We start from the raw sequence: 10101 nt of genomic DNA on the forward strand, positions 1-10101 counted from the left end.
CCCGGCGCCGGGTGATGATGGGGCCCAGAGATGCGTCCAGAGAGAGGGGCGGGGCTGGGACGCAGGCTTGGGAAGGGCCACAACTCAGGAAGAGAGAGGGCCGCTGGAGGCCAGGAAGAGCAGGGCCAGGAGGGCATGGAGAGCCGGACGGGGCTCCTGACCCTGGAGGCTACCCAGAGAAGCAGGCTAAGGCTCAGGAAACCTTGGAGCAAATTCAGCATTTCCAGAAGGTCTCTGATGTTCCATGCACTTGTTGAACTTTTCCAGCCCTGGAGTGGGTGCCCAGAAAAGAGGAGCAGTTCCCATTCCGGTGGGAACTGCCTGCCAGGTGCCTCATGCTGTGGGACTGGCAGGCGTGACACAGACACCAAACACTTCACTTCCTCTTTTCTCCAGGACCTTTAACCCAGTGGTCTCTACGTGAGCTGGGGCTTTAGCCAAGCATCAGGGAGTCAGGACTTGGATCGCAAGCAGTTTCTGCAGGTAACTTTTCTTTACCTTCTTTTTTTTTTTTTTTTTTTTTTTTGTAATTAGATTGGTTTCCTTTTTAGTTCTTTCTAGCCAACACATGAACTTATTCTCATTATGAAAAAGTCAAATAATATGGAAGTGTAGAGAAAAAAAATACAAGTCCTCAATCCCCCTCCCTCTGCCCTTCCCACAATTCCACCTCCCTTCCTGGAGGTTGCCAACGTCAAGGTTGATGTTTATCCTTTCAGATTACATATATATATGCACATACATGAATGTCTATTATTTATACAAGACAGTATGTTTACACAGGGTGTGAAGCCATCTGACCACAGCTGATCCACACGAGGGCACCCTCAGGCATTCTGATTGGGGCCCTGGTGGGCTCTGTGTCAGCTCTTGCAGCTGGCACTTCCTTCAGCTCCATTTGGAGGGCTCTCCAACCAAAGGCCGAAAGTGGTAACCCAATTCTCCTTCCCTGCTGGTTGCCTTTGCTTCTACCTCCAGGCCAAGCCTTGGTGTTCCCATCTGCCTCTATGGTAACTAGACAAGAAAGGTCTTTTCTGTAAAGATGGTGATGACTAACACATTTTGAAGACTTAGTAGGTACTAAGTGCTTTCTTTACACACTTGATATTTTATCTTCACACCAGTCCTTATGTTGTGTTATCCTCATTCTATGCATGAGGAAAGTGAGGCTTGGAGAGGTTACGCATAATTTGCCCAAAGCCACATACTGAGAAGATGGGCCTCAACCTAATTCTGATTTGAAAGTTTGTCTTAACTTTAACACTGTATTGTTTCAAGGTCCCTTTTTGCTTCAGGTAATCAATGTTGTTATCATGCCATTTACAAGGCCAAACTGAATCCACACCATTTGCAAACCCAAACTCAGTTCTCCCCAATATTCTGAACATACCACCTATTCCACTCCTTTATGACTGTATCCGTTCAACCATCCTCATTTCTCCTTTGTCCTTGGGCTGATCATTCCAGCTGCCACCAGCAAGATTGCCTTCTTCTTCTTCTTCTTTTTTTTTTTAATGTAATTTTATTTATTTATTTTTTTGGCTGCGTCTGGTCTTAGTTGAGGCATGCAGGATCTTTCCTTGTGGTGTGGGCTCTTCATTGCGGTGCACGGGCTTCTCTCTAGTTGTGGCGTGCGGGTTTTCTCTCTCTAGTTGTGGCGTGCGGGTTTTTTCTCTCTAGTTGTGGCGTGCGGGTTTTTTCTCTCTCTAGTGGTGCGCGGCCTCCGGGGCATGTGGGCTCTGTAGTTTGCGGCACGCGGGCTCTTTCATTGAGGTGCGCGAGCTCAGTAGTTATGGCGCGCGGGCTTAGTTGCCCCGCGGCAGGTGGGATCTTAGTTCCCCAACCAGGGATCGAACCCACGTCCCCTGCATTGGATGGCGGATTCTTTAGCACTGGACCACCAGGGAAGTCCCAAGTTTGCCTTCTTTTTTATAGAATAATCTAGCCTAGTCCTTCATTTGCAGTCCTGATTTCTTCTAAGACGTTTACTTGAAATAAAAACACTTTTGTCACAGGATCCGAATAGATTTCTGTCTGCCCACCCATTTATTTATAAGCTCGGTGAGAGCAGGCACTGAATTTTATTCACTTTTATGTCCTCATAGCCTAATAGACCCTCAGTAAATGTTGACTGAAGAAATCACTCGACGCCTCTGGCCAGTTATTGAGTAGGCCCAGTCAGATGTTTGAAGATCACTGCAGTGGCTGTTTAAGAAACAAAGACTGCTGGACCAACACAAATTACACCAGGTCCAAAGCTGTGTACCTCAAGGATCTTCTCAGGTCAACACTACAGAGCCAAGGAATGGCAGCTCAAACTGTAGACAAGGCAACAGAGCTTTTCCCAGAAAACCTCGAGCCATTTAGGCTGACGTGGAACCTTACCTATTCTGTCAATAACATATTTTAGCAGAGCAAGGAAGACAGTTTTTAACTGCTTGACTGTAACACAAATTACTGTAGCATTATTTTATACCCTAAAACATGAAAAGAATGTGTCCATGGATTATATACGTATGTGTAAAATAAGAAAATAAAAATATCACTTTAAAAATGAGTCCTGGCTAAACAGTATTGCTATGGTTAGTACTGGAATTAAAATGCAAGCAGGAATAAATTGTATAATAATAAGATAGCATATGTCTCACTATTTATTTCCAACTTAGTCACTTGTGATTTTATGGTTAAACTCTCCTGTTGCTTTAAATTTAGAGATTCCATTTCCACTCTAAGTTTCCCCGTTTTAATGCTCTGAGAATATTAACTATTACTATGAAATGTTTTAATCCACTTATAACCAAGTGGATAAAAGAGTAGACTCTAGAGTGGGACTGCTGACTTCTAATTCCAGCTCCCCAAATATTAATTTATGTGACCCTGGGCAAGAGTCCTATCCTGTCTCTCCCTCAATCTTCTCATCCATAAAATAGGCATAATACTCCCTAGTCCTATGATGGCTGTATTATATGAGTTAGTATTTGTAAAACAACTGTACTTAGCACACTGTAAGTGCTACATAAGATCAGGAGGGAAGTTAGAAAAAAACTAAACAAAACTTCACATTTTTTTCCCCACTAATACAGAAAAAAATGAAAGAGTAAAAAGCAGCTCTGTGCCCTTCTTGGAGCTCCCACTGGAACTAGAACCCCGTGGCCCCAGCTCCAAGAGAGATATGTGATGATTCATTCAATAATTTGAGGGCCTCCTATGTGCTGAAACTGACCATGAATCAGACACAGCCTCTGCCGTCAAAGAGCGTACAGTCAGGTTAGAGATCAGAACTCTAATCCACTTTTTTACAGATGAGAAAACTGAGGTCCAGAGAAGTTGTGCCTTGCTCAAGGTCACGCAGCTAAATAGCACCAGAGGTGAGACCAGAAAATATGTCTTTCCACAACTCTCAGCTCAGAACTCTTTCAAATGGGCCACCCACCCTTTTGAGTGCCACATCTCAGCTTCTGTTTGAGACTCTAACTAGCTTTCGTGACCTTCCCATGTTTTCGCCCACCATCATCCTCCCAAACCTGGAGCCTAGGGTTTGGGAAAGAAGACGTTGAGCCCTGAAGAGAAAGTTACAGGCTGGGCCTTTTGAAACTTCCCCGAAAAGAAAAGGAAAGGTTACTCTCTGCTCCCTGCGTTAACTCTTCCCGTGCCCAAAGGCTGAGGCCGTTAAAAAAAAAGAAAAAAGGCAGAGTGGTCTCACTCAGGACCTGTAGGCTGGAGTGCCCACCTCCTGATGGATGGGGAGCCACCTGTCAGAGGGCTGTGGGCGAGGGCCGCGGGACCGGAGAGTGAGCGCCGCTGAGCGCACGCTCAGAGCAGAGAGACGCAGGAGGTGATGGTCAAATACCCTGGGAGCTGAGGTGGAGGATTCTGGAGGTGACAGCAAGGAGAGTACGCAACTGCGAAGGGCGCCTGAAGCTTCTGCGCCGACACCAGGCGGGTGGGAGACAGGAAAGGAAGGCAGCGCGGCGGCGCTGCGGGAGGGCTCCGCCGGGGCGGGGGGTGCCATGTCTCGCGAGCGGCCCCCCCGCACCGACATCCCCCGCAACCTGAGCTTCATCGCCGCGCTGACAGAGCGCGCCTACTACCGCAGCCAGCGGCCCAGCCTCGAGGAGGAGCCGGAGGAGGAGCCAGGCGAAGGCGGGACGCGCCTCGGGGCCCGATCCCGAGCTCCCGCTCCGAGTCGGGGGCGCAGGGCTCGCTCTGCGCCCGCCGGAGGCAGCGGTACCCGGGTGCCCCACAGCCGCAGCCCCGACACCCGTAAGAGAGTGCGTTTCGCCGACGCGCTTGGGCTGGAGCTGGCCGCGGTGCGCCGCTTCCGCCCGGGAGAGCTACCCCGGGTACCCCGCCACGTGCAGGTCCAGCTGCAGAGGGACGCCCTTCGCCACTTCGCACCGTGCCAGACCCGCGCCCGAGGTCTCCAGGTAGGCGGCAGAGGTACGCCCCTTCCCCGGGACCTCCCCACCTTGGCCTCGGCGGGTTTATGGGAGTGGATTTATCTAGGAGCACCCATCTCCACACCCAACCCTGGGTTTGCTCTCGCTCATCCCTTTTGGGGTCCCCATTGGCAGGTAGCTCTAGGCCACTCTCCCAGCTGGGCTCCCCTCTGACTGCCCGGACGCCGAGGTCGGCCTTCCGATTGGTCCCGTGCCTCGCCCTGATCCCGCCCCTCTCTCTCCCCTCCCCTCCCCTCTCCTGAGCTCCCTCCTCCCCTTTCCTCCTTTCCCAGCAGGAGGCGCGCGCTGCCCTGGAGCCGGCCAGCGAGCCTGGCTTCGCGGCCCGCTTGCGGACGCAGCGAATCTGCCTGGAACGCGCTGAGGCGGGCCCGCTGGGCGTGGCCGGGAGCGCGCGCGTGCTGGACCTGGCCTACGAGAAGCGCGTGAGCGTGCGCTGGAGCGCTGACGGCTGGCGGACCCAACGCGAGGAGCCCGCCGCCTACGCCGGTCCGGCCCCGTCCCCGCCGCGCGCCGACCGATTCGCCTTCCGCCTGCCGGCGCCACCCATTGGTGGCGCCCTGCTTTTCGCTTTGCGCTACCGCGTTATCGGCCACGAGTTCTGGGACAACAACGGCGGCCGTGATTATGCTCTCCGTGGGCCCGAGCACCCGGGCAGTGGTGGAGCCCCGGAGCTCCAGGGCTGGATCCACTTCATCTGAGACGCCTGCGGCCGACGGCGGAAAAAAATCAAAGGCACCGGGGGGCTGGGGGAGCCCGAAGATTTGGTGGGGAGGAATGGGAGAAACCGAGATTGGCGGGGAGCTGCCCTAGGGAGTAAAGCCCGGGAGGGCGAGGAGGATGGGGGAAACCAAAGGGGTGTGGGGTGTGGGTAGAATCAACGAAAGTCGGGGAGGTTGGGGTGGATGTGAGTGGAGGAACCCAAGTCATAGAAGGAGGGAGACGGAAAGGGTGCTGAAAGATTAGAAAAGAAGCAAAAGGACGATAGTGACGTTCTCTTCCGTGAGTGGGCACTGGGAGAAAGTGAGTAGGCCCGTCCGGCCTAGGCAGTCAAAGGTTGAGGGTAACTCTTTGGGACTGAGGACGTATTTTGTGTGAACTAGGAGCCCACCACAGTTGAAATCATTTAGATTGCTGGCTCATTCCCTCTTCTTACTGGCCTTAGCCACCGCAGGTTCCCCAGCCCTACCCATCCTAGCTTTAACTCAGCCATAATTGCTTTGCTTAAGTCCCAGGAACTTGGCCGTTGCTCCCCAGCCCCTGACATTATGACAGGATTCCCTTGTCACCCCTGCCAGCCCCTAGCTTCAGTCTTCACTGACTGGCTGGGGAGTGATGGCAGGTAGCATCAGAGCTCCTTCCTCCAGCCTCCAGGCAGCCCTGGGGATGAAAATGAAAGCAAAACCAACTCCAGGCTTGTCCTTGTAGCCAAATAATGTGGTGCCTAAGGGGTTGGTGCACTCAGGGGCTTCCAGAAAAATGCCAGCCTTACCTTTCTGGGTGCCTTCTAATGACCTCTAAGCACTTTATGGACTGTATTTGTCAAGAGTCAGGTGAATCACAGGATTCCTTCTGCCACAGAAGAAAAGGAAGTCACTGACTAGCTGGATAACTTTGGGCAAGTTACTTCACCTCTCTGGGCCAGATTTTCCTCCTTGAGAAACTGCATTTGGATTAGGTGATCTCTTAGGCCCCTTCTTGCTCTGACATTTTATGATCTGTGAGGGGCAGAGTGTGGATTAGAAGCCACATTCTCCAGCCTACAGTTGAAGGGCTTACAGTTCAGAACACACAGCACCCCAAGCGTGTGGTTGGGCCTGAGAACGGTTCTCCAGTTTTTGACACGTGTTCCAGAGCCCAGGAAGCATCCAGTCTGCAGCAATCAGCCTGCAGCCGCAGGGTATTCCAGGGCCTCTTTCAAACCACAGCTCATCCTCTGCCCCTTGCTTTTGCTCTTGCCCCAACAGACTTCCAGCCTGGGTGCTCTGAGACAGCTTTGGGGAGGTGCCTCTCTAGGGGAAAATGATGCTTGGGAGCCCCCAAAATGAAAGGAAACAATGTTGGGGACTTTCTTGAGTATAAAGGATTATAGGTATAAGAAACGGAAAACATTTCAAATCAAGAATCAGAGCACCTTGAAAATTAAATGGTACCAGAAGATGGCAGTCTGCTCCATACCTTGAGCAAGGGAAATGGGGAAGCTGGGCTCTTCTACCCATTCACATTTATGCCTTATGTCTCTCCTGGTTAACCTCAGCTGGTTGTTTGTTTTTCCTCTCCTCTCACCCTATGTGTAAGCTCTTTGCTTTTCTCTTTCCTTGTCCCCTTCTCATCACTTTCATTTTTCTTTTAGCATATACGGTATTTACCTTCACTTTCTCTATTTCCATCTGCCTCCCTCTTCATCCTTGTTGATCTCTGCTATTCCTTCTCCCTCCAGAAGGAGTGGAGAGCCTACTTCCTTTTCTCCAAGACCATGGTTGATCCACCTTCCTCCCTCAGGCTCCTTTTTGACAGTCTTCTAGAAGGGAGAAGAGGGAAAAGAAGCAGTTCCTGATGCCGCAGATGAACAAGGAGCTCCCAGGTAACCAGCTCCCCACACCTGTTTCTGTTAACTGATTTCTCAAAATTTTCTGGATTCCCCTTTTATCTCTTAGTGAGAGAGGGTACACGCACACGTGCCCATGTATGCATTCAGAATAGAGTATGGGGCTTCTTACCATGCGCCTCCTCTCCAAATCTTTAATCCTTTGAAGAAAAATGGCTGAAAGAGAGAAACCCTGGGTCATTCCTCAAACAAATGTCCATTTAAGCATCATCTTTACCTGGTGGAAAAAACAAAGAATTTCATGCATCTTGTGGATCACCCTCAGGTCAAAGTTCCAGCAGAGTGATGAGAGAAAATGTACTGAAAGCCACCAAGCGATACACTTTTTAGTCACCAGTGAAGAGCCCAAGGGAGGATAATGGAGCGGGAGACTGGGTCAAAGCTCAGTGTGTGATAATCTCTTGCGTAATGTGTATGCATTACTGTTACGTGTATTAGCAGTCGCAAGAGCTCGCATTTACTTACGTAGCCACTAAAATCTGGTGTCTTGCATGCTTTATAATCCGCAAAACAACCCTATGAGTTGAGTAATGTTATTCCTGTTTTAGAGAGAATTCAGAAAAGCTCAGTAATTTGTGCAAGATCACACAGCTAGTAAATGGCAGAGCTAGGATTGTGAACCCAGGAAATCTCCAGAGCCTCAGTGCATAACCATGATGTCATAATATTATCCTTTAAAAACAAAATTAAAACCTTGCCATTAAAAACAAACAAACAAACAAACAAAAACCTTGGCACATACCATCTCTTATTAGGAAAAGACCACAGTTTCTAATTGTGCTCTGCCTTCCCATCCTCCCAGCCTCCCCAACTGGCTTGGAGAAGGCAAAGCACCAAGGGTCCCAAGCTTCATCTGCTATTTCCAGGAGCTTGCTGCTGCCTCCTGTGCCAGTGTCCCGGCTCTGCAGGATCAGCAAGGAACCACTGCGCCTGCGCCTGCTGGAGAACTTGGGAACCCATCTGAACTCCAGCCTTGCCATACATTGGGATTCTCTCCTGGCCCTAGCCAGTCCTCCACACTTGTTGGTATGCTGTGCCCCTTCCTACTACCCCAACTAACCTTGAGCAGGCCAATTCCCTAAAGTTTCCACTAGAAGGGTCCCTGACTAGGACAATTGCTGGATGGTCTGTGCTTGGGCCCTCTCCGGGAACCTGAGTATTACTAAGCAGATAAATGCAAATGGTTGGGGGCAGGGAACCAAGAAGAGTTCATTGTTCCTGAGCTTTTTCCGCTAAGAAGTACCATGGCTCACCTATGCCCCTATTCTCAGCTTTACAGAGCCAAGACATGAGTCTTCTGGTTCTTCCCATACAGAGCTGCCCCAGGGCCTGGGGGTAAGCTGCTAGTCTAATCTGACATGGGAAACACTAGGAATTTGGCAAAAACTTCAGAGATTTGTCATGTGTTAGGCGTTGTGGTGGGGACTTTCCTCTAAAGCCTGATGACTGTACGAATGGGGGCAATTTAGGGTATAACCTGCTAGCCATGGACTGGGAAGGGCCATAAGAGAAACCCTTATTACCATGGTCAGGGGCTCGGGTCCTTGAAGCAACACAGCAGGAACACTCTTGCCCTTTCCTCTCATCCAGACCTCAGATGTCTTCCTAAGTATTCTGACTGTTCCTTTGTTTTCTTTTATGAATATAGCTTTTATGAATATATCATTTCTCTTCACAATAAGCCCTAACTCAACTTGCCAATCTAATCCCACATTCCCTTGCTTCTAACTCCTGTGTTTCTCTGGAGCCCCTCTGGATCCTTGCAATCCGCAGGTCGTAGAATCCAGAGACCTGAAAAGGCTTGTCTTTAGAGATCACTGGGTCCAGACTCCTCTAGAGATGAGGACACAGGTCCAGAGATGAGAAGGGACCCCAGCAGGGTCAGAGAATTTGTTAGTGCAACTCCAGATGGGACTTAAACCCAGGCCTCCTGACCACCTCCCATTCCCAGGCTATGAAACAGGCCTCTCTCCACAGGGTCAGACCCACGATTTTTCATGACAAGGGACACGTCAGAAATTTTCATTTTCTGCTTCTAGTTTCCATTCCCTTCCCCGTCCAGGCAGAAAGAGAAACAAAAGGGACTGGTATGTCCCCAGCCTTGGCACTTCTTTCAGTGATATCGCTGAAGGCCAGTGAAGTTGCTAAAACAAACAACAACAACAAAACAACAACAACTGAATAATCTACCCATTGAATAGCTAACCTGGAGAGGAAATGAAAGTTTGCTATGTGAATCCCCCTCAAACCACCGACCTCATCAGACCCTTCCCGAGCCTCCCCTCTTCACAGTGCAGCTCTGTACACTGGGCCCCAGACCCACTCGTATTGTGCCTCACTTCAGCCTCCTCATGCAACTGCTCTCCCTTCTGGATAAAAGACCTCGTATTTGAAATAAAGTTGAAATATGAAAAGAAAGTATAAGCTACTGAGAAGTATTGTTGGTTTGGGGCTGAGGGTGGCAAGAGACCCGGAGGCACCCTGCATTTCTTGGCCATCTCATTTCTTGAAAGTCCTATTCCCTGTCTGCTGGAGTCCTCTGGCTATGCGAAAGTTGGATGGGAAGGAGATATGGAGGAGTTGGGTGGCCCTGGTATGAGACACCCCTATAGTATCACACCACCCTTTTGGGTAATGGTAGGGAAAGTTACCAGGCCCGGCTCATAGCTCCCTTGCACCCAGCAGCAGCTGCTGTTGCAGTTAAAGGGAACAGCTCAGGTGAAGGCCCCGTGTTTCCCCTTTGGTGGGGTGCTTTTCTTAAGGGGGCCATCTAGATTACATTCTGCTCCTTTGGCACTGGAGGGAAAAGCAAAGCCCCTTTTGTCTATCAAGGGCAATCCTAAAAACAAAGGACAAGAAATATGATGGAGAGGAAAAGCACGGACCTCTGTCTATTTGAAAAAGATCAAGTTCTAACACAGTATTGACTCCCACATCACCTGAATGATAAAAGAGTCCAATTATCCACCAAGTAATGAGACCGTTCCTTATAAGGAAGCCCTAGCCGAGAATAATCAGAGGCCTCATCCTTACATC

At 50.1% G+C, this 10101-nt stretch overlaps 1 protein-coding gene and 2 long non-coding RNA genes across 4 annotated transcripts; all 3 read left to right on the forward strand.

Moving 5' to 3' along the window:
* The first annotated feature begins 56 nt into the window (after positions 1-56).
* Positions 57-2594, forward strand: LOC137767033 (uncharacterized). Its single transcript, XR_011074473.1, has 3 exons — positions 57-230; positions 397-483; positions 2106-2594. It is a non-coding gene; the product is annotated as an uncharacterized lncRNA (long non-coding RNA).
* Positions 2595-3505: 911 nt separating this feature from the next.
* PPP1R3E (protein phosphatase 1 regulatory subunit 3E) lies at positions 3506-5267 on the forward strand. 2 transcript variants are annotated; one of them, XM_068534801.1, is made up of 2 exons: positions 3506-4427; positions 4733-5267. In XM_068534801.1, the coding sequence occupies exons 1-2, from the start codon at positions 4011-4013 to the stop codon at positions 5156-5158; spliced, it is 843 nt and encodes a 280-aa protein (XP_068390902.1). In that variant the 5' UTR covers positions 3506-4010; the 3' UTR covers positions 5159-5267. The 2 variants fall into 2 exon arrangements, with proteins under 2 accessions (XP_068390902.1, XP_068390907.1); XM_068534806.1 differs by having other exon boundaries at positions 4736-5267.
* Positions 5268-5338: 71 nt separating this feature from the next.
* On the forward strand, positions 5339-9483 carry LOC137767037 (uncharacterized). Its single transcript, XR_011074475.1, has 2 exons — positions 5339-7041; positions 7932-9483. It is a non-coding gene; the product is annotated as an uncharacterized lncRNA (long non-coding RNA).
* The last annotated feature ends 618 nt before the right edge of the window (positions 9484-10101 follow it).

The sequence above is a fragment of the Eschrichtius robustus genome, chromosome 1 (assembly GCF_028021215.1).
Source record: "Eschrichtius robustus isolate mEscRob2 chromosome 1, mEscRob2.pri, whole genome shotgun sequence".
In the NCBI taxonomy this organism is placed as follows: Eukaryota; Metazoa; Chordata; class Mammalia; order Artiodactyla; family Eschrichtiidae; genus Eschrichtius; species Eschrichtius robustus.

Coding starts and splice junctions, on each gene's coding strand:
- PPP1R3E (XM_068534801.1), top strand. CDS start 4,011: ATGTCTCGCGAGCGGCCCCCCCGCACCGACATCCCCCGCAACCTGAGC. Junction 4,428..4,732: donor CCCGCGCCCGAGGTCTCCAG/GTAGGCGGCAGA, acceptor CTCCTTTCCCAG/CAGGAGGCGCGCGCTGCCCT.